General features: G+C 35.4%; 1 protein-coding gene across 2 annotated transcripts in view; it reads left to right on the forward strand.

Annotated features, from left to right (window-relative positions):
- Positions 1 to 258: 258 nt before the first annotated feature.
- The window catches only part of LOC131438180 (U-scoloptoxin(19)-Sm1a), a 115,240-nt gene continuing 91,212 nt past the window's right edge, over positions 259 to 24,286 (forward strand). The window contains exon 1 of one of the 2 annotated variants that reach the window (XM_058608014.1): positions 259 to 749. In XM_058608014.1, coding sequence (XP_058463997.1) covers positions 641 to 749 — 109 coding nt within the window. In that variant the 5' untranslated portion in view covers positions 259 to 640. The remainder of the gene's footprint in view (positions 750 to 24,286) is intronic. The other variant, XM_058608015.1, reaches the window with a different exon arrangement.

Genomic DNA, 24,286 nt, shown 5'->3' on the forward strand with positions numbered 1-24,286 from the left:
TAACAAAACACGATGACCACTCTCAATAGATACCGGTGGCAACTACAGCCGCCCGGTGCAAAAATATTCATTGTTTTTGTTTTCATTGACGATTGCAGCGTGCAAAATTGATAGCGGCAACGGGCTGAGCGAGCGCGCGCGATCCGCCAAACTACACACTACTAGACGCGTTGATGGCGTGTCGTGGCATCAGCCACAAAGTTACTATGTAACGAAACCACTAGCCCAAAGTAGTGTCTATATAAAAGCTATTGATTAATCATAACCGCTCGTCAGTCGTCAGTTCAGAGCACCCAGAGCTAGCACCCAATTAAATAGTGTTGACGCGTGGCAGATCTAAAACGCAAACGAGTCGAATCCAAGTGTTTTTGCTTTTCGGTTTTTTTCGGTTTTTCAATTTTGGTGCGTTTTCAGTGCCTGCTTCACTGGTCCGTTCTCCTGTTAAGGACAGCTTCAAATCATTACCGATTTTAAAGTGCAATTGATCGCAATACGGTGTTTGTGAGTCAGTAATTGTGATCAGTGATGTGAGAACTTTGAATCAACCCGGCAATTGTGTGGAACGATTTGATTTTTGACGATTAAACAACGAACTGAAACTTTTTTCGATACGAAATTGCTGTAGTTGGAAGGCTGAGCCATGAATTTCTACTTGTTGACCTTGATGCTGTTAGGTGTATGTGTTTGCGGCTGTTGTGGAGATGATACTTCTGCACAACCGATGCCAGAAGCTGGTGATGTAGTTCGAAGTGAGTAACTAGTTAACTGAATAATAAGTTTATTTTTCATAGTGAACGACTTTATGTACCTTAGGGAAGAAGACTGTTGATTTGTTTGTTTATGTTGTTATTTTTATGTGTGATAAATTGAAAAAAAGTTATGAATTTTTTGCTCCTAGTTGTGTTCTCCTACTAAAACAAGAAATGATTTTCTAACACTTTTCCTCGGCTAAGAAACCTCTAGTTGTAAGACAAACCTGAATCGAAATCACGAACTACTCAAAACACGAACTCTGATCTCTTCCATTAAACAAATTAAAATGATTGATCAAAGAAACTGTCAACCCTATGATTTGAGTATCACCAGTCGGTTGTTCTCGAGTTGATGAGACATGCACGCTGGTTCATCGCAATGATGATCAGGAAACTCGGGATCAAGAAATCTTCCAGGACCAAAACTGATCGGTAAAATCAGCGTTTTTTGCTGGCAACTTTAGATTTGACGTTTGTGCCGCAAAATAAATACAAATAAAAAAGGAACTGATTCGTGCAGTGGTCTCATTTTTTTATCTTTCCTGGCTTTAACCATTATGGTCGTTCGCTGGGTGCAGTGAGCTCAATAATCTGTCAACGAATAACCCATCATTAACACCTGATCATTCGTATCCTCTTCCTCTATCACTTTCTCGCTGAATACCTGCATCTCGGTAGAGCTGTTTAGCAAAAAATTACTTTGGGAATGATACAATTTTAGATGTTCAAAAATTTCGGGAATATTTTGATTATGTTTTTAGCTATTATAGTGCGGTCATTTTGTCATTTGTTGCTGCAGGTTATCCAACAGTTATTTCCGTGGATCTTTATTTATTATTATTTCCGCTTAAGAATAACAACCAAGATTACCAATAAGGAAACGAGGCCAAGCGACACCTGCGATGTATTTTCCAGGAGAGCCAGAATAAGAAAAAACCTGTTTTAATCCACCTGGTGGTGTAATGATGCCTTTCTCATATACATAATGCTGTGGTAGGTCATCTTTAAGAAAACAAAATGGGTATGGACTTCCAGCACTGGAACCTGAGAACCGGTAAAATCAAAGTCGGTTCGTACGGCCACCAACTTACATGACGTACAAAGTTTATTTTTTATTCAACTTTCAAAGAGTTTATACGATTTTGCCATCGTACTCTAAACGACGATTTATATTTTTTACGGTTTTTTACCGGGAGACCTTTTATTTGAACTTAAGTTTGTGGAAATCGGTCAAACCATCACTGAGAAAAGTAAGTGAGATTCATTTTGGAATATATGACCACTATTTCCGGTGCTTCCGGAACCGGAGAGCGGGAACCAGGATAGCCGAAATCGATTTGTTTAGTTGCCTACTGATAATGGCTATCAATTTGTATAGTTTTGAAATCAGCTTAGAAATTTGTATACGTGATTTGTTTCGCCGGTTTAAATGACGATGTACAACCGGAATAAACTTTGCCCTATAACTCCGGAACCGGAAGTCGCATCCGGATGAAATTCTGGAATTGTTTGTGACACCATGAGACCTTTCATTTGAATTTAAGGTTATAAAAATTGGATGAACGGTCTCTGAGAAACACGCAACCACATAGCAACCTATGAGACTACAAAGCCTTCAAAATCGGTTGAGTGATCTCTGAGAATATCTAGTGCACTTTTCCTTCATGTTTTTGCACATTTTACCCCGTTACTCCCGAACCAGAAGTCCGATCCGGGTAAAATTCAATAGCATTCTATGGGACCAGAAGACCTTTTATTTGAATCTAAGTTAGTGAAAATCGGTCCATCCATCTCCGACAAAATCGTGTGCACATTTTTGTTACACACAGACACACACACACACACACACACACACACACATATATATATATATATATATATATATATATATATATATATATATATATATATATATATATATATATATATATATATATATATATATATATATATATATATATATATATATATATACTAGCGGACCCCTGCACACTTCGTAGGGCAATAATAATAGATCCGATTTAAATAAATCAAAACTACTTTCAATCAATTTTAATGGTTATTGTCAAAAAGACGGAGCCACAGGTTGAGAATAACTGTTCTGCGATAAAAAACATTTTTTGTTTCTCCATTTTCGGTACACAACAATTTTCCATGTAAAAACTCAAACCTCATGACACAAACTCCTTACGATTACCCTTGTGCTTTATTGACGGTAACATAAAAGCTAAACGAATGGGAAAATGACGTTTAAATTTAAATGACATATCAGTGGGAGTTTCCTCGATAACATTTGCCATTAACCTTTTAACTTGATTCTGAATTGTATGTATCAGTTTCTACATCTGTTTCAAGACTCTGTGTTTGTTGCTGTGCTTTCTCTACATATTCCTGTCCTCTCTGCACTTGTTCTAGTATTTTCAATATTTGTTTCTCTCATGTCTGTACGCGTTCCTGTACTTTCTGCACCTGTTCCTGTACCTTACACATTAGTTTTTGTGCGTTTGGCACTTGTTCCTCTTATTTCTACATCTACAGCTGTTTAGGAGAACTCACTAAACTCACAAAATCAAAATAATCAAACGAACTATGTGAAAGATGGTTTTAGAAGAATGTGGCCATGACTGTTCGCGATCAATGATAAAATGAACCAACAATTGTTTTTAATTCGATCGCAGAAATTTTTCAGTTTGTGAGAAAGTTGATGAATCGTTTAAAAGAGGAAAAAAATGTCAACGTGGTGATTCTCAAATCCCGTTCGATGATGTCCGTAAAAGCGACAGAAGTGTTGGTTAGAGTATGCTGTACGGAACTGTTTATAGCCACAAAATAAATTGAAATTTTGAAGTACTCTGCAAAAACCGATGTTTAGAGAAAAAGAGGCCCAAAGACGTCTCGAACGGGTTGATATAATTTGGATCGTATCTGGGTCAAATGAAGACGTTTGGGCTCAAATGAATAACCGTACTTGAAATTTGAAGCAATCTCTAAAATATGGAGGTCATTTTGGGAAAAATACGCACAAAATCTCCAAATGTATCAAGTATATATTATTGATGCTGAAGGTGAATGGATTTGCAATAAATGTGTTTGCCTGAAAGTACTCGATCCAATGAAGCGATATTCGAAATGAGTTTCGCACACTTGTAGCTGCGATTATGATCTTAAACCTTTTGTACAAATAGTCATCTCAATTGTAGAGTCGCCATATTATTTCACCGATTTCTCGACTTTCATTGAATCAACGAATTGTGATAAAATCGGATACAACATCTTTATTTCGATTCTAAGAAGCAATACCACAGACAGAATAGTTCGAAAATTGTTCAACACTACTATTATAGCGACGTGAAAATTTGAAGCGAATGCACATATTTTCAACTTACACTTAAAGTCCATCTATCGAACAGAGATATCGGATCTCACTCTGACAATTAGTTTTTGCATATTGAGATAAACAGGGTTGCCGTTACTCTATCAAATTATATTCGCATTTTACTCCAAATTTATTTCATTTATCAATTGAATGTAATTTTGTAACAGTTGTGTTTGGATTCATCTAATGAAATTCAAGAAGTTTGACTATAACTGACCCCAAACTTGTGATGCAAAATTTTACTTTTCGGGCAGTGGTAATGCTTATGTAAAATTTAGGCCAAAAACAAACCAAAAAAAAACATCCTTCGAATTTAAACGGAATTACTCCATTGAACACTTCAATCTTGTTGTCTCTGGATGACAGTTCAGCACATTGTGGTAGCAATAATTACATCCATCGAAAAGATAGAGATTCACATTTTTGAAATTTAAAGAAAACAACGAATCAAAAAATAACGTGCTCTCGTCAATGACATAATTTTCTTACAGTCGTTCTTTAATTTCAATTGACGGCATTGAACACAAATTATATATATTGAAAAATGGAAAATTGTGTGCTGTGCATTTCGTGCCCATACTTGAACATGTGGTTCGAAATAAAGAAACACGTGAATCAAGTAGGCTCAGTAAATTTGAATACAAATCAGCTAGTTTGGCGCCAAAGAATTTTATCAATAATCTAGTATTCATATTTTGCTCTCCAGCGGGCAGCAACATTGCATAACTCGATACGCGCCAAACAATCATCGGAGATCTAGCATGCATTGAGAGGAAAGTTTCCAGTTCTGAACGAACCCATTATCTGTTTTTCTCTACTTTCCCGAAGGATTTTCCTTATGTACTATAGCCTAAAACCTCCGCATTAACATCACCTTTCGAACAAAAAAATCCTTTGAAGATCGGCCCACGCATACCAGAGAACATTAGCAACACACAATTTTTTCGCTATTATTTTATATATATATAGATATATATATATAGATATATATATATATATATATATATATATATATATATATATATATATATATATATATATATATATATATATATATATATATATATATATATATATATATAGATATATATATTTATATATATATATATATATATATATATATATATATATATATATATATATATATATATATATATATATATATATATATATATATATATATATACATACACACGCATACACACAAACATACAGACACACACAGACATTTGCTCAGTTCGTCGAGTTGAGTCGAATGGTATATGACATTCGGTTCTCCGGGCCTCGGTTAAAAGTCGGTTTTCACAGTGATGACATAACATTTCTATATGAGAAAGGCAAAAAAGAACATTATTTAATTAGTTTTACATTTAGCTTTGGATAGGGCTTTTTATCACTTGTCTATTAGGGACACGGTCTCATTCTCTTTCGAGGACGAATAGCGGCTGGGAGGCCCTTGGTTACTCACAGAAAAACCTTCCAGGAACTTGATATGAAAAATACATTTGACGTTAAGGGGCGGGTAGGGTCTAACACTTTTGAAAAATCATTTATTATTTTCTTGATATTTTCTTATAGTAAAACATTTCAAGAATTTTATGTGAAATTTTCAAGCCTTTTGGAACTTAACTCTGGAAGTTATGGACCTTTATTTATGGTGCACAGACCCAAGATTTCTACTTCGATTGACTTCGAAACTTGATAAAACATATTTGAAGTGTTTCATTATAATAAATTATAAAAGAAAAAATATTTTTAAAATATTAGACCCTACGGGCTCCCTGGAGTAATTAATTGTTTCCATTGATTTTATAGACAAAAAACTTTAAACGCTTTTTTCTCGAAGGTAGGTTTTGAAAGTCCGTGTCCATCGTCATTCAAAAACTACTGCACCATTTTTTTTTAAATTTGCACACACTTTCTACATATAAAAAACCAGATCCCAACATTTTCCTTTTTGGTGTTTGTTACTATGGGGAGGTTTTACAGCTACAAAATAGCGGATTTTTTCGTGAAATATCGTAATTTTCACTTTGAACAACCACCAAACAAAAAAAAACAGAAACATTATTCAACGAACGGATATGTGCTTCTGTGGTTCATTCGAGTTATCGATGTGCTTGTGATCTAATGTTTCTCGGTTCAAGTCGCACTGTTGTTGTCGATCTTTTGTTTGATTTTATTCGAATTCAAGTCATGTAATTTTCATATTACACAATTTTACATGTTCTTGAATATAAATTCGTGTGAAATACGACGCTCCATTTATGTGCATCTTATAATATGTAAAATCACAGGGTTTTTTTTCGAACTGTGTAAGTTTGTAGATGGGACTTTCTTTAGAATTTAATCGGTTAAGCAGTCTTTGAGAAAATTGAGAAGTAGGTATATATAAGAAGGCAAAAAGGTTTTATCTCATTGCAAAAAATGTCACGAAAAAGGATGCTGTACACAGTCTTATAAGTACTGTACACATTTATTCAAGTGCTTATTAGAAATAGTGTTTCACTTAGCTTCCAAACATTGTTGTATCATGAAGCGCTCAAGTCGTCTTTTACTGGAGTAGAGAGGAAAAGTTACTCACAGAAGTGTCTACTACTGTGGGCTCAAAAAATAGTAAAACTTTGTTTATAATTTCGAAATTCTTTATTTATTCTTCCAAATCTATTTCGTCCCCCACAAAGGCCGCAATATACTAGTGATAACGTTTTTTCCAATCGTCGAAACAGTTGTTAAAGTCAATTTCCGGAACAGCCTTCAATGTGCCATTCACGTTTGATGTCTTCAATTGACTCAAACGATATTGGTTTAATTTTTGACGAAAAAATCATGAAGAATCAATGCAGTATGCGACGGTGCATTATCGTGGTGCAAAAACCAAGAGTTGTCGGACAGAAGGAATCCGGCATGCACCACACCTCGATAGTCAAAGAAAACTGTGCAAATTGCCGTCCAGGACGTGGACACTTGCTCGCAATATACAATTATCACAATTATTGCACGCAAAATTCAATGGAACTTCTTTGTGAATAATTTTACTCATTGTAGAAATCGCCGATTGCATTTTTAATACTTCAGAAAGACAGGCGTATACTAAACACTAATGAATATTTTGACGTGACACTTGGTACAGATGTCACTGACAGTCATACCAACCTAGAAAAAAATTTTCGATGAATAAGATTTCCGCGCGAAATATGATTCAAAATTCTTACTATTTTTTTCCACAGTTGTATAATTCCGTTAAAAGTAGACGCATTTCAACAAACTACGGTGTCTTTGAAAGGTATTTTAAAAAATTTTATAACTCAAACAGTAAACAACGGATCAAAGACCGAGAACAATATCGTCTTGGCTGACAAAGACTTTTCATTTGCAACTAGTCCGGCTAAAATGAAACGAACTAGCAAACCATGCTTCGTTCGTAGCGGCAGAATACTTAAACAGGTTTTCCACACTAAGTTGCACTTGGGTAAGTTTTGCACTCAGCCGTTCATTAACAATTCAACAAATTGGATTTTGTGAATAGTTCGTTTATCCGGCGTTGGTAGTTCAATGCATATGATACTGGTCTTTACAAGCCAGTTGCCATATGTTCTCGAGCCCCGACCAGGAGCGATTCTTAGTGTTCGTTGTTCGAAGATCATAGTCATCAGTTCTGAACGCTATAAATTGGCTACGAAATTTTTTTTAAACCGAAGTTCAAATACGCTAAACGGAATGGAATACCAAGGCTCTGCTTTGTCTATTTTGATAAATATTTATTTCTAGATTGATGTACGTTAAATATCTGTTTCGGCGGCATCAATCAAATAGTTTGCATAGTTTGAGACCATTACCATCCTAATAGCGGAGCATATTAGGCCGAACTCTATCATGTTAATTAAATTAGAACGATCCAATTGCCGGTTTGTTTATTTTGTACAACCAAATTACAGCTGCTCTAATCGAGTCGTCCACAGAATCCGCAGAACGATTTATCCCATTTTGCCGACAGTGCCGGTTTAAATGGCTTATCCAAACAGCGAGCAATCAAAGTAAATTTTAATCAGGATCCTCTTCACAATCACACCGCCCAGTGTTGTACTATTCTGCCATCAAACATAACTGTATCGCTTCTGTTTGATGTTGTGAAACTAAGTCAAAATTATTAGATTGTGAATTGAATTTGAAGTTAATCACACGGTTTGGAACAAGACTGCACATGAAGCATGATTCTCTACCGTTGTTTTACTGTAAACGTCGTGTCTGTCGCTCTTTCAACTGTCAACACTGTGAAGGATGTCTACGTGTCAAACAGTGCCGGATGTCCTTGTAACCGAAGCTTGCGAATCTGGAGCTGAACTTTGTCCCAATCTCTCAGGAGAATTTCCCATCACTGCAATCCATGTGACCCGGGCACGGGTACAAGCACATGCAAAGCCGTCCAAGTGCAAGTGTCTTTGCTCGAATCGTGTCCCGAGTAGCGCCTGGTGAATTCGAAGATGTAGAATGGAAATTAATTGCATTAATTGCTCACGGCGGAGTAATTTGTGGGTGACAAGGAAAATCAGCGGACCAAACTCGTGGGTTGGCTTGGCTCTGGTAGCAAAAATTACCACCGAACCAATCTCCGGTGGGAAGGGGAAAATAGATGTTGTTTTATCCTCCCACAGGTTCGTGGTTTTCTATCCCGGTTGGTGTTGACCGGCAATTGATGTAGCTGCCGGTATTCCTTCATGACCGCTGATGAACGTTTGTGGGATTCCCGCTTGACGGGAGCATAAAATGTGACCTGATTTTGGTGGATAAAACTCATCACACAAAAAAAAATTCAACCACTGTATTTCCACTCTGGAGCGAGGATGGACCCGAGCTGAAAACAACTAAACGAAATCAGTTGAAAAACTGTCTGGTCTCTGTTCTAATAAGCTTAATTAAATCAATCCAAACAGTGTGACATAATTTTTGTTTTCAACTCAATTTAGATAAACTCAATTTATTTCACTAGCAAATTTATTTATTTTTGCGGGACATTTCCTCTCTTCTTGGTATTAATTCACTGGATTTTATTCTATTTCAATTTGTTTCATGAAAAAAAAAGTTGATTAATTTTAACATTAAGTTCGTTGAAAACTAACATAATTAATTTATTTCGTTCGGTTTTCTGAATAGTCATGCTTCCTTGGCAAAATTGAATTTATCATTGACGTTAACAAAAACATGACGTTGCTTTCTGTGTTGTTGAGAAAAACATACGGCTTCCGAAATATTTTTTAGTTCGATATAAGAACGAAAATAAGATCATTTTCGCGTTTATCTAAGAGAATGTTGTATAGAATTTTGTTGGACACTGGCAGTTTGATAGATAAGCCGTAAAGTTGAGTGGTGCAATGTTTTGATATATCGCATGTGTAATTTTTCTCATCACTTATTTTAGTAGGACTACCGCCCATAGCACCCGTTCTTACATAACAGGTTGACATGTCAACTTTAGAAATGGAGTTACCGGTGAGCAATCAATTTCGCTTTCACGTACCACGGTGTAGTTTTAGAATGTTTCCCAAAAAAGACTCTAAGTAAGGGGAGGAAAGTCCTCCCATGAAAAGATAGCAATAAAGAATTAGCTTTTTTATTTTAATGTCGTTTCCAGCAGGTGTCATGGAAGTCCTTCCCCAAGCCGAATATTTTAAATATCAGCGTACTAAATTATTCCATGTATCATCCAAACCATATTCTTGTTTGTTTGATATCTAGTATAGTTCGTTTATGGTATTCGTTGCGTGATGTGAAATCTATGCCCAAAAGAGATTTCATGTTTTTATACCACATTTGAAAGAGTTTCAACTGGAAACAATGTTTCAAACATTGTCAGAAAGATTTCCTTGTTGCCTTTCTCTTATAGAAAGGCTATACAGGGTCCGCCATCTAACCGGATCATTCCTTAATTGGCTTGAATCATACCTGACGGGTCGCAGTATGTCAGTGAAAATAGGTGACTGTGTCACTTCATCATTCATCGCAAGCTCCGGAGTCCCCCAAGGAAGCCATCTGGGGCCGTTCATATTTCTTATATATCTCAACGATTTGAATTTTTCGTTGAAGTGCATGAAGCTATCTTTCGCCGATGATTTTAAGCTATTTCATCTCATCAAGAATCCTGATGACACCGGTTTCTTGCAGTCTCAATTAAATGTATTTCTGAATTGGTGCAACGTTAACAGGATGGTGCTAAATGCATCAAAATGTTCCATCATTTCTTTCTCTCGCAAAAGAACAACGATCACGTATGATTATACTATTTCGCAAACCATCCTAAAACGGGAGTCCACAATCAAGGATTTAGGAGTGCTACTGGATTCTAAACTTAATTTCAAAGATAATGTAGAATATACAATCTCTAAAGCATCTAAGATGTTGGGACTCATTTTTCGCATTGCAAAAAATTTTGACAACATATATTGTTTGAAATCGTTATATAGCGCATTAGTTCGCTCGACCCTTGAGTACGCTGTCGTTGTTTGGGCACCGTATTATCAAACTGATAAGCTGCGAATTGAAGCTGTTCAGCGGAAATTTGTTCGTTTCGCTTTGCGCCGTCTGCCATGGAGAGATGCATCAAATCTTCCAAGCTACGAAAATCGATGTAGACTCATAAATCTCGATTTGCTATCTGTTCGCCGGGATGCCATCAAAGCTGTTTTCGTTGCGGACTTAATCCAATCCCGGATTGACTGCGCTGATCTCCTACAACTGCTAAATTTTGACATCCATCGTCGTAATTTGCGATTCAATCCTTTTCTCCGAGTTCCTCGCGCTAGAACTAACTACGGTTTCAATGAACCAGTCTCCAGTATGTGTCGCTTATTCAACAGTTGTTCTAACGAGTTCGAGCTTCATTTACCTCGAAATACTGTCAAAAACCTATTTATTGGGTTCTTTTCCAGCTAACTTTATTAGTTTCACTATTCGAATACCGTTTAAACATACATGACTAACGTTAGCGTTGAAGTTTTTGATTAGGATAGTGATAGCACAAGATAAGATAAGATGATTGCCACCTGTCAGATTAGGATTTGTCTGGACCGTCAATATTTTATTTTCATTCAACCTCCATTCCGTCTCTCCATCATCTTCATTTGAAACTAACTAGATTCGCTCGCCTAAATTAACCTGGTCGTCCTCTTTTTTCTGTCTTCCACCATCCATTTTGATCACTAATTAGATCTATATGTCGATTCTAACCTCGTCGTTTTTTTTCTTCCACCATCTTTTTGATAACTAATTAGATCTACATGCTGATTTCAACCCCGTCGTTCGTTTTCGCTCGTTTAGCACCCCCTCCACCAACCCTTGTTTTCAATTTATCCAACCACTTTTCTCCTCTCTCTCACCTTCTAAGTAAGAGTACTAATACTGCTATACTTGGTGTCATCAACTAGTTATAGTGTTATAAATTTAGTTTTAACTGTTAGTTTTAATTGTAGTGTTAGGCCTAAATGTATCTGTTGGATCATTGTAATCTGTTGATACAAATGATGAGGAGGTTTTATGCCTGTTGGAGAGAGAGATTGATAGATTTCATCTCCACCGGGCTTTTCCCTGCTCCAAATAAATAAATAAATAAATAAATAAATAAATAAATAAATAAACCGTTTTTTTTAAGTAGCGGTTATTTCGACATTGTTAGCCTTAATGTCACTTCTGATTTGACAGAAACTTAGTTTTATCCTTCCGCTGAACGAAAATGGTTGTGTATACGCTTGAGGAACGCGTGAAAATAGTGCCAACTGGGCTTGCGATCAGCTTGAAGATGACGCCGATTTTTGCCAAAAAATCATCTTCTCGGATGAGACATTTTCATTTCGACGGGTATGTTAATAAGCAAAATTGTCACATCTGGGGGACGGAAAACCCGCACGTTATCATGGAGAAGCTGATGCATCCTCAGAGAGTGACGGTTCGGTGCGGATTTTGGTCTGGCGGCATTATTGGGCCATTTTTCTTCGAAAATGAGGCAGGCCACGTTCAATGGCGAGCGATACCGCTCCATGATTAGCGATTGGTTCCATTTGGTTCCAACAAGACTGCGCTCCGTGCCGCAGTCTTCGAAGAATCGAATTATCAGTCAAAATTCGGATGTCGTTTGGCCGCCTCGGAGCTGAGATTTGACGCCGATAGACTATTATCTTTGGAGGGCTGTCAAAGATAAGTGTTATGTGGACAAGCCAGAAACAATTCAATTCTGTACAATTACTGTGAAAATCAACCTTTTAACTTAGACCGAACCGAATGTTATATACCATTTTACTCAGCTCGACGAACTGAGCAAATATCTGTAATGTTAAAGTAAATATCTATAAATAATATAACTGGATTTTCTTGGAGATGGCGTGACCGATTTTCCCAAACTTAGATTCAAACGAATGGTTTCATAGATCGCAATTGAATTTTATCTTTAGCCGATCTTCGGGTCCGGATTTACAAGGCAATATTTGCAAATCTATAAGAAAATTCGCATTCAATTTTCTCGTAGAATTCACAATCGATTTTAACAAACTAAGATGTAGATGAAAGGTCTTGAAATTCTTTAAAAAGTCTCATAAAAGAACCGACTTCCGGTTCCGGTATTACAGTGCGATTAGTAAAAATTTTCAATTGCAGGAGGATTTTCCACAAGCGATGGCGAAACGAGGTGCATATTTCTATAAAATTTATTGTTTAATTCATCTGGTTTGCATATCTTGTTATTTATTTATTTATTTATTTATTTAGGTATAATAAACAGACACAATATGGTCGTAATGATAATTTTTAGTAATATACAAAAAATTTTCAAGTACTCCTACTGTGTGATAAATTGAAGTCGAATCCTAATGAAACGTGATCAAATGATCTCTGCAAGACAATAATAGCATTGTTAGCACCGTAGTTAGTTCGTCGTAAAGGAAGTCGAAGAAATGCACTGTTGCGAAGAGCGCGGGGTCGGACGTTGATACTAATTTCGCGTGAGAGAAGCTTTAGAAACAATATGGCGAATGTGTTGCTTGAATGTCAGTTGCTCATCGAGAAAGACTCCAAGGTCTTAAATATACGTCGTTCTGAATATCGGGGATCCTTCCAAAAAGTATTCAAAACGAAATGGCTTTTTCTTCTTCGAGAACGTAATGGTCGAGCATTTGCCAGGATTCAATTTCAATTTAATAGTAGATCTTAACGTCATTGGCAAACGCTAGACGAGGGCCTTAAAGAGTAAAGTTGACGTCGTTGAAGTACAGTAAAAATATTAAAGGCCTGAGATCAGTCGGTGTTGAACAGTCGTTCGCACCGCACGCGTATAGCTCTTGGCTCCTGGAATTTTTTCTGGCTACCTAGAGTTTCATTGATTCAAGGCTTCAGTCTTTTTCAAGGCTACCTGAATCACTAACTAAGTGATACAAAGAGTGATATTAGAGTGACTAAGTGATACAAAGAGTGATATTAGAGTGACTAAGAAATTATTCAGCCTTTTTTAAGGCTAGCTAGGAGTCTAATCGAAGACTAATTTAGCCTAGTAAATTTAATTTAAAATTTCATTAATTTCAAAAACGCCTGCGTCCAACCGGAAAGGCAACAAGCCTAAGGCTAAAAATAATTCAATACGGAATAAATCACAATCCGTTATTCAACATTTTACCTTTTTACCTTTTTTTATATATATAAAAAATAGGTATAGAATTCGCTCAAACTTTCGAAAAAAATTCCGAGGCCCGGAGGGCCGAATGTCATATACCAATCGATTCAGCTCGACGAACTGAGCAAATGTCTGTGTGTGTGTGTGTATGTGTGTGTGTGTCTGTATGTGTGTTGTCAACTAAGAGGTCGAGATCTCAGAGATGGCTGGACCGATTTTGATCAAACTAGTCGCAAATGAAAGGTCTCCCCGTCACCCAAAACGCTATTGAATGGTTTTGAGATCGGATGTTTACTTTTTGAGTTATTCGAAGTTTTATGTCAAAATTTTCAGTTTTTTGACAGTATCTGTCACAATTGACCTTGAAAACAGAATATGTTTTTAGACTTAGATTCCGCACGATAATACCTATTCAACAAGCCATAGATTGTTAAAATCCGTCCATTTTTAACGGAGATATCGAAATTTTTGTGTAAACGACTTTTCCCCCTATTCCAGCAGTAGGAGTTTTGAGCGCTGTATGACAAAGCAATGCTTGGGAGCAACGGAAAACACGATTTTTTATTCTGTTACATACAATTGTTTCTAAGTTCCAAATAGACTGTGTACAGCATCCTTTTTCATGACAATTTGCCTCGGACCGATTTTAGCACGGCTCGTTTTTGGCAACATAATCGTTCGAATATGACATATATAAACCAATTATATATTTTAATTATATTGTATAATTATATTGTTTTAAACTACTTACAGCAATAAATGCTGGAAGAACATAACATCCATATACCATTCGAATCAGTTCGTCGAGATCAGCAAATGCGTGTGTGACAAATAATTTCACTCAATTTTCTCTGAAAATTACTTTTCTACAAATTCATATTCATACGAAAATTCGTATGCTCCCAAACAAAGTTCCTGAATTATGTTTGGTTCCGACCTCTGGTTCCGGAACTACAGGATGATATATGAAACGAAATCAAAATTGTGTAACTCATTCTTCTCGTAGATGACTGAACCGATCTAAGATTCAAATGAAAAGTTTCAAGATTCTATTAAACATCTTGCTCTTCAATCAGATTCAACTTCCGGTTTCGGGGATACAGGGTAATTGGTATAAAAATGTCTATTCCACATAAATTAATCAGGTTTATCGGGTTAGCAGATTTGGATAGTCGATAAAAAAATTAACTTTTTTCAGTTTTAGTGGTATTCAGTTGTCGATTCAGAAGGCACCTAAAAATTTAATTCGTGCTATGATTTCTCAAAGATGTCTTCACTGATTTTCAAATATTTTGAAACAAATGTAAACTATAAAGCTATTCAGGTGAATTTATCTGACTTCGGCCATACCGATTTTATAATTCCGGTTCCAGTATAAAATCGTTTCTCAAAGCTCAATCGTTTTCTCAAAAAAGCCAAATCAAATTTCAGAAACAAAAATTCAAATTGAATTAAACTTATATACAAAATTAATTAGTTTTATACATACATACAAAAATTAATGAATTTTATCCAAATAAGCTTCAAAGTTGTACTCTAAACTGTAATTTATTCGTCATATGGCCATACGAATCGGTTTGGGTTATGCTGGTTCCTGAATACCGGCTCTGGAAGTACCATGAATTACCGTAAACTCTAAAGTGGAACTTACATATCATGGCATGTTTAATCGATTATCACACTTCGAGATTTAAATTCGATTGTATTTGCAGTTTCGACATTACAGAGTAATGAGTGATTACAATCTCAAATTGTCGCTTAAAACGACGGTCATTAAAATAATGTAATGAAAACTTGAACACCGAAGAATATTCATGCAAAAAACACATGCGGATTGATAAAAAAAAGGTATCATCTCACTGCTAGGTGGATTAATCACGTTTTTTATATATATAAAAAATAGGTATAGAATTCGCTCAAACTTTCGAAAAATTTTCCGAGGCCCGGAGGGCCGAATGTCATATACCGATCGATTCAGCTCGACGAACTGAGCAAATGTCTGTGTGTGTGTGTGTGTGTGTGTGTGTGTGTGTGTGTGTGTGTGTGTGTGTGTGTGTGTGTGTGTGTGTGTGTGTGTGTGTGTGTGTGTGTGTGTGTGTGTGTGTGTGTGTGTGTGTGTGTGTGTGTGTGTGTGTGTGTGTGTGTGTGTGTGTGTGTGTGTGTGTGTGTGTGTGTGTGTGTGTGTGTGTGTGTGTGTGTGTGTGTGTGTGTGTGTGTGTGTGTGTGTGTGTGTGTGTGTGTGTATGTGTGTGTGTTTGTATGTGTGTTGTCACCTAAGAGGTCGAGATCTCAGAGATGGCTGGACCGATTTTGATCAAACTAGTCGCAAATGAAAGGTCTCCCCGTCACCCAGAACGCTATTGAATGGTTTTGAGATCGGATGTTTACTTTTTGAGTTATACGAAGTTTTATGTCAAAATTTTCAGTTTTTTGACAGTATCTGTCACATTTGTTCTTGAAAACAGAATATGTTTCCAGACTTAGATTTCGCTCGGTAATACCTATCCAACAAGCCATAGATTGTTAAAATCCGTCCATTTTTAACGGAGATATCGATATTTTTGTGTAAGCCTTATTCCAGTAGAAGGAATTTTGAGCGCTGTATGAAAAAGCAATGCTTGGGAGCAACATGAAACACGATTTTTTATACTGTTACATATAATTGTTTCTAAGTACCAAAAAGACTGTGTACAGCATTTTTTTTATGGCAATTTGCCTCGGACCAATTTTAGCACGGTTCATTTTTGGCAACATAATCTTTCGAATATGGCATATGTAAACCAGATGATACCAGCATTATCGAGTTGGAAGTAATTCCATAATTATATTGATTTAAACTATTTACAGCAATAAATGCTGGAAGAACATGACTTCCATATACCATACGACTCAGCTCGTCGAGATCAGCAAATGCGTGTGTGACAAATAATTTCACTCAATTTTCTCGGAGATGGCTAAACCGTTTTCTACAAACTCAGATTCATATGAAAAGTCGTATACTCCCAAACAAGGTTCCTGAATTACGTTTGGATCCGACTTCTGATTGCGGAACCACAGGATGATATGTGAAACGAAATTAAAATAATGCAATTGATTTTTCTCGTAGATGGCTGAACCGATCTAAGATTCAAATGAAATCTAAGAATCATCTATGATTCAAATGAGAGGTCTTAAAATCCTATAAAACCTCTTACTTTTTAGTCAGATCCGACTTCTGGTTTAGAAAATGCAGGGTGATTAGTATATAAATGTCCATTTCACATAAATTAATCAGGTTTATCGGGTTTGTAGATTTGGATAGTCGATTACCAAATAAATTTATTTCAGTTTGAGCGGTATTTTTTTTTTGGGATTCGGAATGTACCCCCAAATTTTAATTCGCACTACAATTTCTCAAAGATGTCTACACACTGCTCAGGTGAATTTAACTGATTTCGGCTACACCGATTTTAGAATTCCGTTTCCAGTATCGAATCGATTCTCAAAGCTCAATCATTTTCTCAAAAAAGACCAAATCGAACTTCAAAAACAAATATTACAGGACTTAAGGTCCCATACAAAATTGGTGAATTTTATCCGATTCTGGAATTACAGATGATGAGTTTATAAATTTCATGTAAATTGTTTGGCGTAATAATTTATGGCCATTCGAATCATTTTGGGCTATGCTAATTCCTGAATACCGGCTCTGGAAGTACCATAAATAATGACGAAAAACTCTAAAGTGGAACTTACTTCGACATCTCATGGAATGTTCAATCGAATGTCACACGTTAAGATTGAAATTCGATACGATTTGCAGATTCGAAATTACAGGGTAATGAGTGATTAAAATCTCAATTTGCCGTTTAAAACGACGATAATTAAAATAATGTCATGAGAACTAAAACACCTAAGAATAACCATGCAAAAACACATGTGTATTGATAAAAAAAGGTATCATCTCACTGCTAGGTGGATTAATCACGTTTTTCTAATAACATTCACGATCTTATAGAATCTGAATGTAAAAATAAAAGACAACGGACGGATTTCCCTTCCGTTGATCCTATGTCGTCTAACAATATTTACGAGATTCTTCCTGAATCCGATTGTAGCGACATAGAAGAAAATTCTTCAAAAATTCCCAAAATGGACGCTTGTCGTTCTGGGAAAAAACATCAATCTATGCCACCAGTGACGGTGATGATTTCCGACTTCAAAGCATTCCGTACTGAGCTTTCTACTTTTCTCCCGGAAGTAAAAGTCTCATTTCAAATCGGACGAAGAGGAGAATGTCGAGTCTTGGTGGATGGATTGGATGATTACGAACGTCTTATTCGATATTTGTCCGAGAAACTTCATAAATTTTATTCATATGATATAAAATCAGACAGACCCTTCAAGGCTGTCTTGAAAGGATTATCAAATGATCAAAGTATTGATGAAATTAAAAATGAACTAAAAGAATTGCTTGGTTTTGCCCCTTCCCAAGTAATTCTTATGAAAAAAAGAGCGAATGGTACTTCTAAACCACGCTCTGGTATTTCCCATGAACTTTACCTAATACACTTCAATCGAAGTGATGTAAACAATTTGAAGACTTTAGAAAAAGTACGTTTCATTTCCCACATTAAAATTCATTGGGAACATTATAAACGGCATAATCGTATTGCAAACTTAACGCAATGTCGTCGTTGCCAAGGCTTCGGTCATGGAACCAAAAATTGTCATATGGATATACGGTGTTTGAATTGTGGTAAATCACATTCGAAAGACTTTTGTCCAATGAATGAAACCACTGATAAATTTTCATGTTCAAATTGCAATGGAAATCATAAATCCAATTATTTGAAATGTCCTGTCAGGGAAAAAATTTTAAACGCTCGTTCGCTTAGACAACAAGTCAAGTCAACGACCTTAAATTTACAGAACATACCTGAAAATCAAAAAACCGTTACAAATGCCACGCCTAATTCTTCTAAGGCACTGATTTCTTCGAAACAAAAAACAGGTACGCCTGCCAATTCGCCTTCTAACGAAAACAATTTATTGACAGGTAGATCGACCTCGTCATCATCTTCTTCTAATGTCAGTTATGCTGGTATATTAGGTAGAAATCTATCACCTATTTCTTCTAATGTAAATAATCAAAACACAGGACCGCCTTGCAGTTCTTCTTCTAACGAAAACAATTTATTAATAGGTAGACCGACCAAATCATCTTCTTCTAATGGCAGTCTACCTACAAATATTCCTTCAATGCCATTCGCTTCTTTAAATGAAGTCGATTTAGGCGATATAACTGAAAATAAAATGATCTACCTACAAGATCAACTTTTTCAAATGATCATCCAAATGAATTCGACTTCATCACTTTTTGAAGCATTTCAAATCGGATGGAAATTTGCAAATAATATTATAATGAATTTAAAATTTAACAGTGATGTTAAATAATTATTTGAATATTTTAAATTGGAATGCTCGATCTTTGAAATCGAGTGAAGATGAATTTTATAATTTTCTCAAAGTTCACAAAATTCATATTGCCATTGTGACAGAAACTTTTCTTAAACCAAATGTAAAATTGAAAAGTAATCCACATTATGTGGTTCATCGATTTGACAGGTTTACTGGAATGGGTGGTGGAGTTGCCATTTTTGTCCAACGGCAAATTAAACATCGAATTTTACCTTCTTTCATCACTAAAGTTATTGAAAGCTTGGGAATCGAAGTTGAAACCATTCATGGAATTTATTTCATCGCTGGAGCATATTTGCCAATCCAATGCACCGGCGAACAATTAAATTTCTTTAAAGGCGATTTGCAAAAACTCACAAGATATCGATCGAAATTTTTCGTAATAGGGGACTTAAATGCTAAGCATGTCCAGTGGAATTGTAGGCAAAATAACAGTAATGGTAAAATACTTCATAATCAACTCTCAGCTGGTTACTTCACAGTTCTTCATCCCAGTATTCCGACTTGTTTCTCTTCAGTGAAAAACCCGTCTACAATTGATCTGGTTCTAACAGATCAAAGTCACATTTGTAGTGAACCGATTACACATTCTGACTTTGACTCAGATCATCTTCCAGTAACATTCAGACTTTCCAACGAAGCTATAATTAATCCAATTAGTTATATTTTCAACTATCATAGAGCTAATTGGTTTGATTACAGATCTCACATTGAAAATCATGTGGATCATGAAACTATTTTAGAAAATTCTGCGGACATCGACACAGCAATTGATAATTTGAATCATTATATCATCGAAGCTAGAAATCTTTCAGTTCCCAAAGCTCAAACTAAATTAAATTCTCCTATCATCGATGTCAATCTTCAACTGCTCATTCGGTTGAAGAATGTTCGTCGACGACAATATCAACGTTCTCGTGATCCTGCTATGAAAAACATAGTTAAGGATTTACAAAAAGAAATTAAACATAGATTTACTCTTTTGCGAAATGAAAATTTCGCTAAAGAAGTTGAACAAATTAAACCATATTCTAAACCTTTCTGGAAACTTTCTAAGGTTCTTAAGAAACCTCAGAAACCAATTCCTGCTCTCAAGGAAGGAAATCAAATACTTCTTACAAATGGTGAAAAAGCTCAAAAACTTGCTCAGCAGTTCGAGAGTGTCCACAATTTTAATTTAAACGTTGTGAGTCCTATTGAAAATGAAGTCTCACTGAAATATTATCATATTTCAACCCAAGTGTTATCACACGATGACATTATTGAGACGAATTTTGATGAAATTAAATCAATTATTAGGAAACTTAAAAACATGAAGGCTTCTGGTAATGATGGAATTTTTAATATTCTTATTAAAAATCTTCCCGATGTTGCCTTGAGACTCCTGGTTAAAATTTTCAACAAGTGTTTTTCATTAGCTTACTTCCCAAAAAGATGGAAAAACGCTAAAGTAATTCCTATCCTAAAACCTGATAAAAACCCAGCAGAAACATCAAGTTATCGCCCAATTAGCTTACTTTCTTCTATCAGTAAACTTTTTGAAAAAATTATCTTGTTGAGAATGATGACTCATATAAATGAGAATTCAATTTTTCTACCAGAGCAGTTTGAATTTCGTCATGAACATTCAACTACTCATCAACTTGTCAGAGTAACGAACATGATAAAAGCAAATAAATCTTCTGGGTTATCCACTGGAGTTGCTCTTCTAGACATAGAAAAAGCATTCGATAGTGTTTGGCACAAAGGTTTAATAGCAAAAATGTCTGATTTCCAGTTTCCTATTTATTTGATCAAAATGATTCAAAATTATTTAACTGATCGTACTCTTCAGGTTAGGTATCAGAATTGTAAATCTGAATTGCTACCCGTACGAGCCGGTGTTCCGCAGGGTTCGAGTGTAGCTCCAATCTTGTATAATATTTTCACTTCTGATCTTCCAAATCTACCCGTTGGTTGTCAGAAATCGCTATTCTGTGACGACACAAGTCTGTTAGCCACAGGTAGAAATCTAAGAGTGATCTGCAGTCGCCTACAAAGAAGTTTAAATATTTTCAGTGATTATCTGTCAAAATGGAAAATTAAACCAAATGCAGAAAAAACGCAATTAATTATCTTTCCTCATAAGCCAAGAGCTTCCTGATTTTCTTAAACCAAACAATAATCACATTCTAAAATTGAATGGCTTGGAATTGACATGGTCTGATCAAGCTAAATACTTAGGTTTAACGTATGACAAAAAACTCACTTTCAAGGATCACATTGAAGGAATCCAGGCAAAGTGTAATAAATATATTAAATGTTTATATCCTCTTATAAACAGAAATTCTAAGCTCTGTCTAAAAAACAAATTGTTAATTTATAAACAAATTTTCAGACCAGCCATGCTTTATGCGGTACCAATTTGGTCAAGCTGTTGTTCCACCAGGAAGAAAACGCTTCAAAGGATTCAGAATAAAATTCTGAAAATGATTCTGAAGCGTCCTCCCTGGTTTAATACAAATGAGTTACACAGACTCACAAATATAGAACCATTAGATGTAATGTCACATAATATTATAAGCAAATTCCGACAAAAATCGATGCAATCTTAAATTGAATCGATTCGCTCTCTGTATTAGTTTTTTTTTTTTTTTTTTTTTTTTTTTATTATTTTTTTTTTTTTTTAAATAACTATTTATTGGAATATGAGTTAAAATTAAATTATTAAGATTTAAATTGGGTGTTCAGCCACAAGTGGTGACTTTTCAGCCCTGTTATATATATATATGATTTGGTTATTACCATGAAGACATCATTTGCTTCCGCAATTCTGAGATTTTTGTGTAGGGAAAATTCTAAACCTACTTGTATTGTGTAATGGGGAAAAGGAACTTATATACTAACTTACTAACTAATACAGAGAGCGAATCGATTCAATTGAAGATTGCATCGATTTTTGTCGGAATTTGCTTATAATATTATGTGACATTACATCTAATGGTTCTATATTTGTGAGTCTGTGTAACTCATTTGTACTAAACCAGGGAGGACGCTTCAGAATCATTTTCAGAATTTTATTCTGAATCCTTTGAAGCGTTTTCTTCCTGGTGGAACAACAGCTTGACCAAATTGGTACCGCATAAAGCATGGCTGGTCTGAAAATTTGTTTATAAATTAACAATTTGTTTTTTAGACAGAGCTTAGAATTTCTGTTTATAAGAGGATATAAACATTTAATATATTTATTACACTTTGCCTGGATTCCTTCAATGTGATCCTTGAAAGTGAGTTTTTTGTCATACGTTAAACCTAAGTATTTAGCTTGATCAGACCATGTCAATTCCAAGCCATTCAATTTTAGAATGTGATTATTGTTTGGTTTAAGAAAATCAGGAAGCTCTTGGCTTATGAGGAAAGATAATTAATTGCGTTTTTTCTGCATTTGGTTTAATTTTCCATTTTGACAGATAATCACTGAAAATATTTAAACTTCTTTGTAGGCGACTGCAGATCACTCTTAGATTTCTACCTGTGGCTAACAGACTTGTGTCGTCACAGAATAGCGATTTCTGACAACCAACGGGTAGATTTGGAAGATCAGAAGTGAAAATATTATACAAGATTGGAGCTACACTCGAACCCTGCGGAACACCGGCTCGTACGGGTAGCAATTCAGATTTACAATTCTGATAGCTAACCTGAAGAGTACGATCAGTTAAATAATTTTGAATCATTTTGATCAAATAAATAGGAAACTGGAAATCAGACATTTTTGCTATTAAACCTTTGTGCCAAACACTGTCGAATGCTTTTTCTATGTCTAGAAGAGCAACTCCAGTGGATAACCCAGAAGATTTATTTGCTTTTATCATGTTCGTTACTCTGACAAGTTGATGAGTAGTTGAATGTTCATGACGAAATCCAAACTGCTCTGGTAAAAAAATTGAATTCTCATTTATATGAGTCATCATTCTTAACAAGATAATTTTTTCAAAAAGTTTACTGATAGAAGAAAGTAAGCTAATTGGGCGATAACTTGATGTTTCTGCTGGGTTTTTATCAGGTTTTAGGATAGGAATTACTTTAGCGTTTTTCCATCTTTTTGGGAAGTAAGCTAATGAAAAACACTTGTTGAAAATTTTAACCAGGAGTCTCAAGGCAACATCGGGAAGATTTTTAATAAGAATATTAAAAATTCCATCATTACCAGGAGCCTTCATGTTTTTAAGTTTTCTAATAATTGATTTAATTTCATCAAAATTCGTCTCAATAATGTCATCGTGTGATAACACTTGAGTTGAAATATGATCATATTTCAGTGAGACTTCATTTTCAATAGGACTCACAACGTTCAAATTAAAATTGTGGACACTCTCGAACTGCTGAGCAAGTTTTTGAGCTTTTTCGCCATTTGTAAGAAGTATTTCATTTCCTTCCTTGAGAGCAGGAATAGGTTTCTGAGGTTTCTTAAGAACCTTAGAAAGTTTCCAGAAAGGTTTAGAATATGGTTTAATTTGTTCAACTTCTTTAGCGAAATTTTCATTTCGCAAAAGAGTAAATCTATGTTTAATTTCTTTTTGTAAATCCTTAACTATGTTTTCATAGCAGGATCACGAGAACGTTGATATTGTCGTCGACGAACATTCTTCAACCGAATGAGCAGTTGAAGATTGTCATCGATGATAGGAGAATTTAATTTAGTTTGAGCTTTGGGAACTGAAAGATTTCTAGCTTCGATAATATAATGATTCAAATTATCAATTGCTGTGTCGATATCCGCAGAATTTTCTAAAATAGTTTCATGATCCACATGATTTTCAATGTGAGATCTGTAATCCAACCAATTTGCTCTATGATAGTTGAAAATAGAACTAATTGGATTAATTATAGCTTCGTTGGAAAGTCTGAATGTTACAGGAAGATGATCTGAGTCAAAATCAGCATGAGTAATCGGTTCACTACAAATGTGACTTTGATCTGTTAGAACCAGATCAATTGTAGACGGGTTTTTCACGGAAGAGAAACAAGTAGGATTACTGGGATGAAGAACTGTAAAGTAACCAG

This window comes from Malaya genurostris, chromosome 3 (assembly GCF_030247185.1).
Source record: "Malaya genurostris strain Urasoe2022 chromosome 3, Malgen_1.1, whole genome shotgun sequence".
Classification (NCBI taxonomy): Eukaryota; Metazoa; Arthropoda; class Insecta; order Diptera; family Culicidae; genus Malaya; species Malaya genurostris.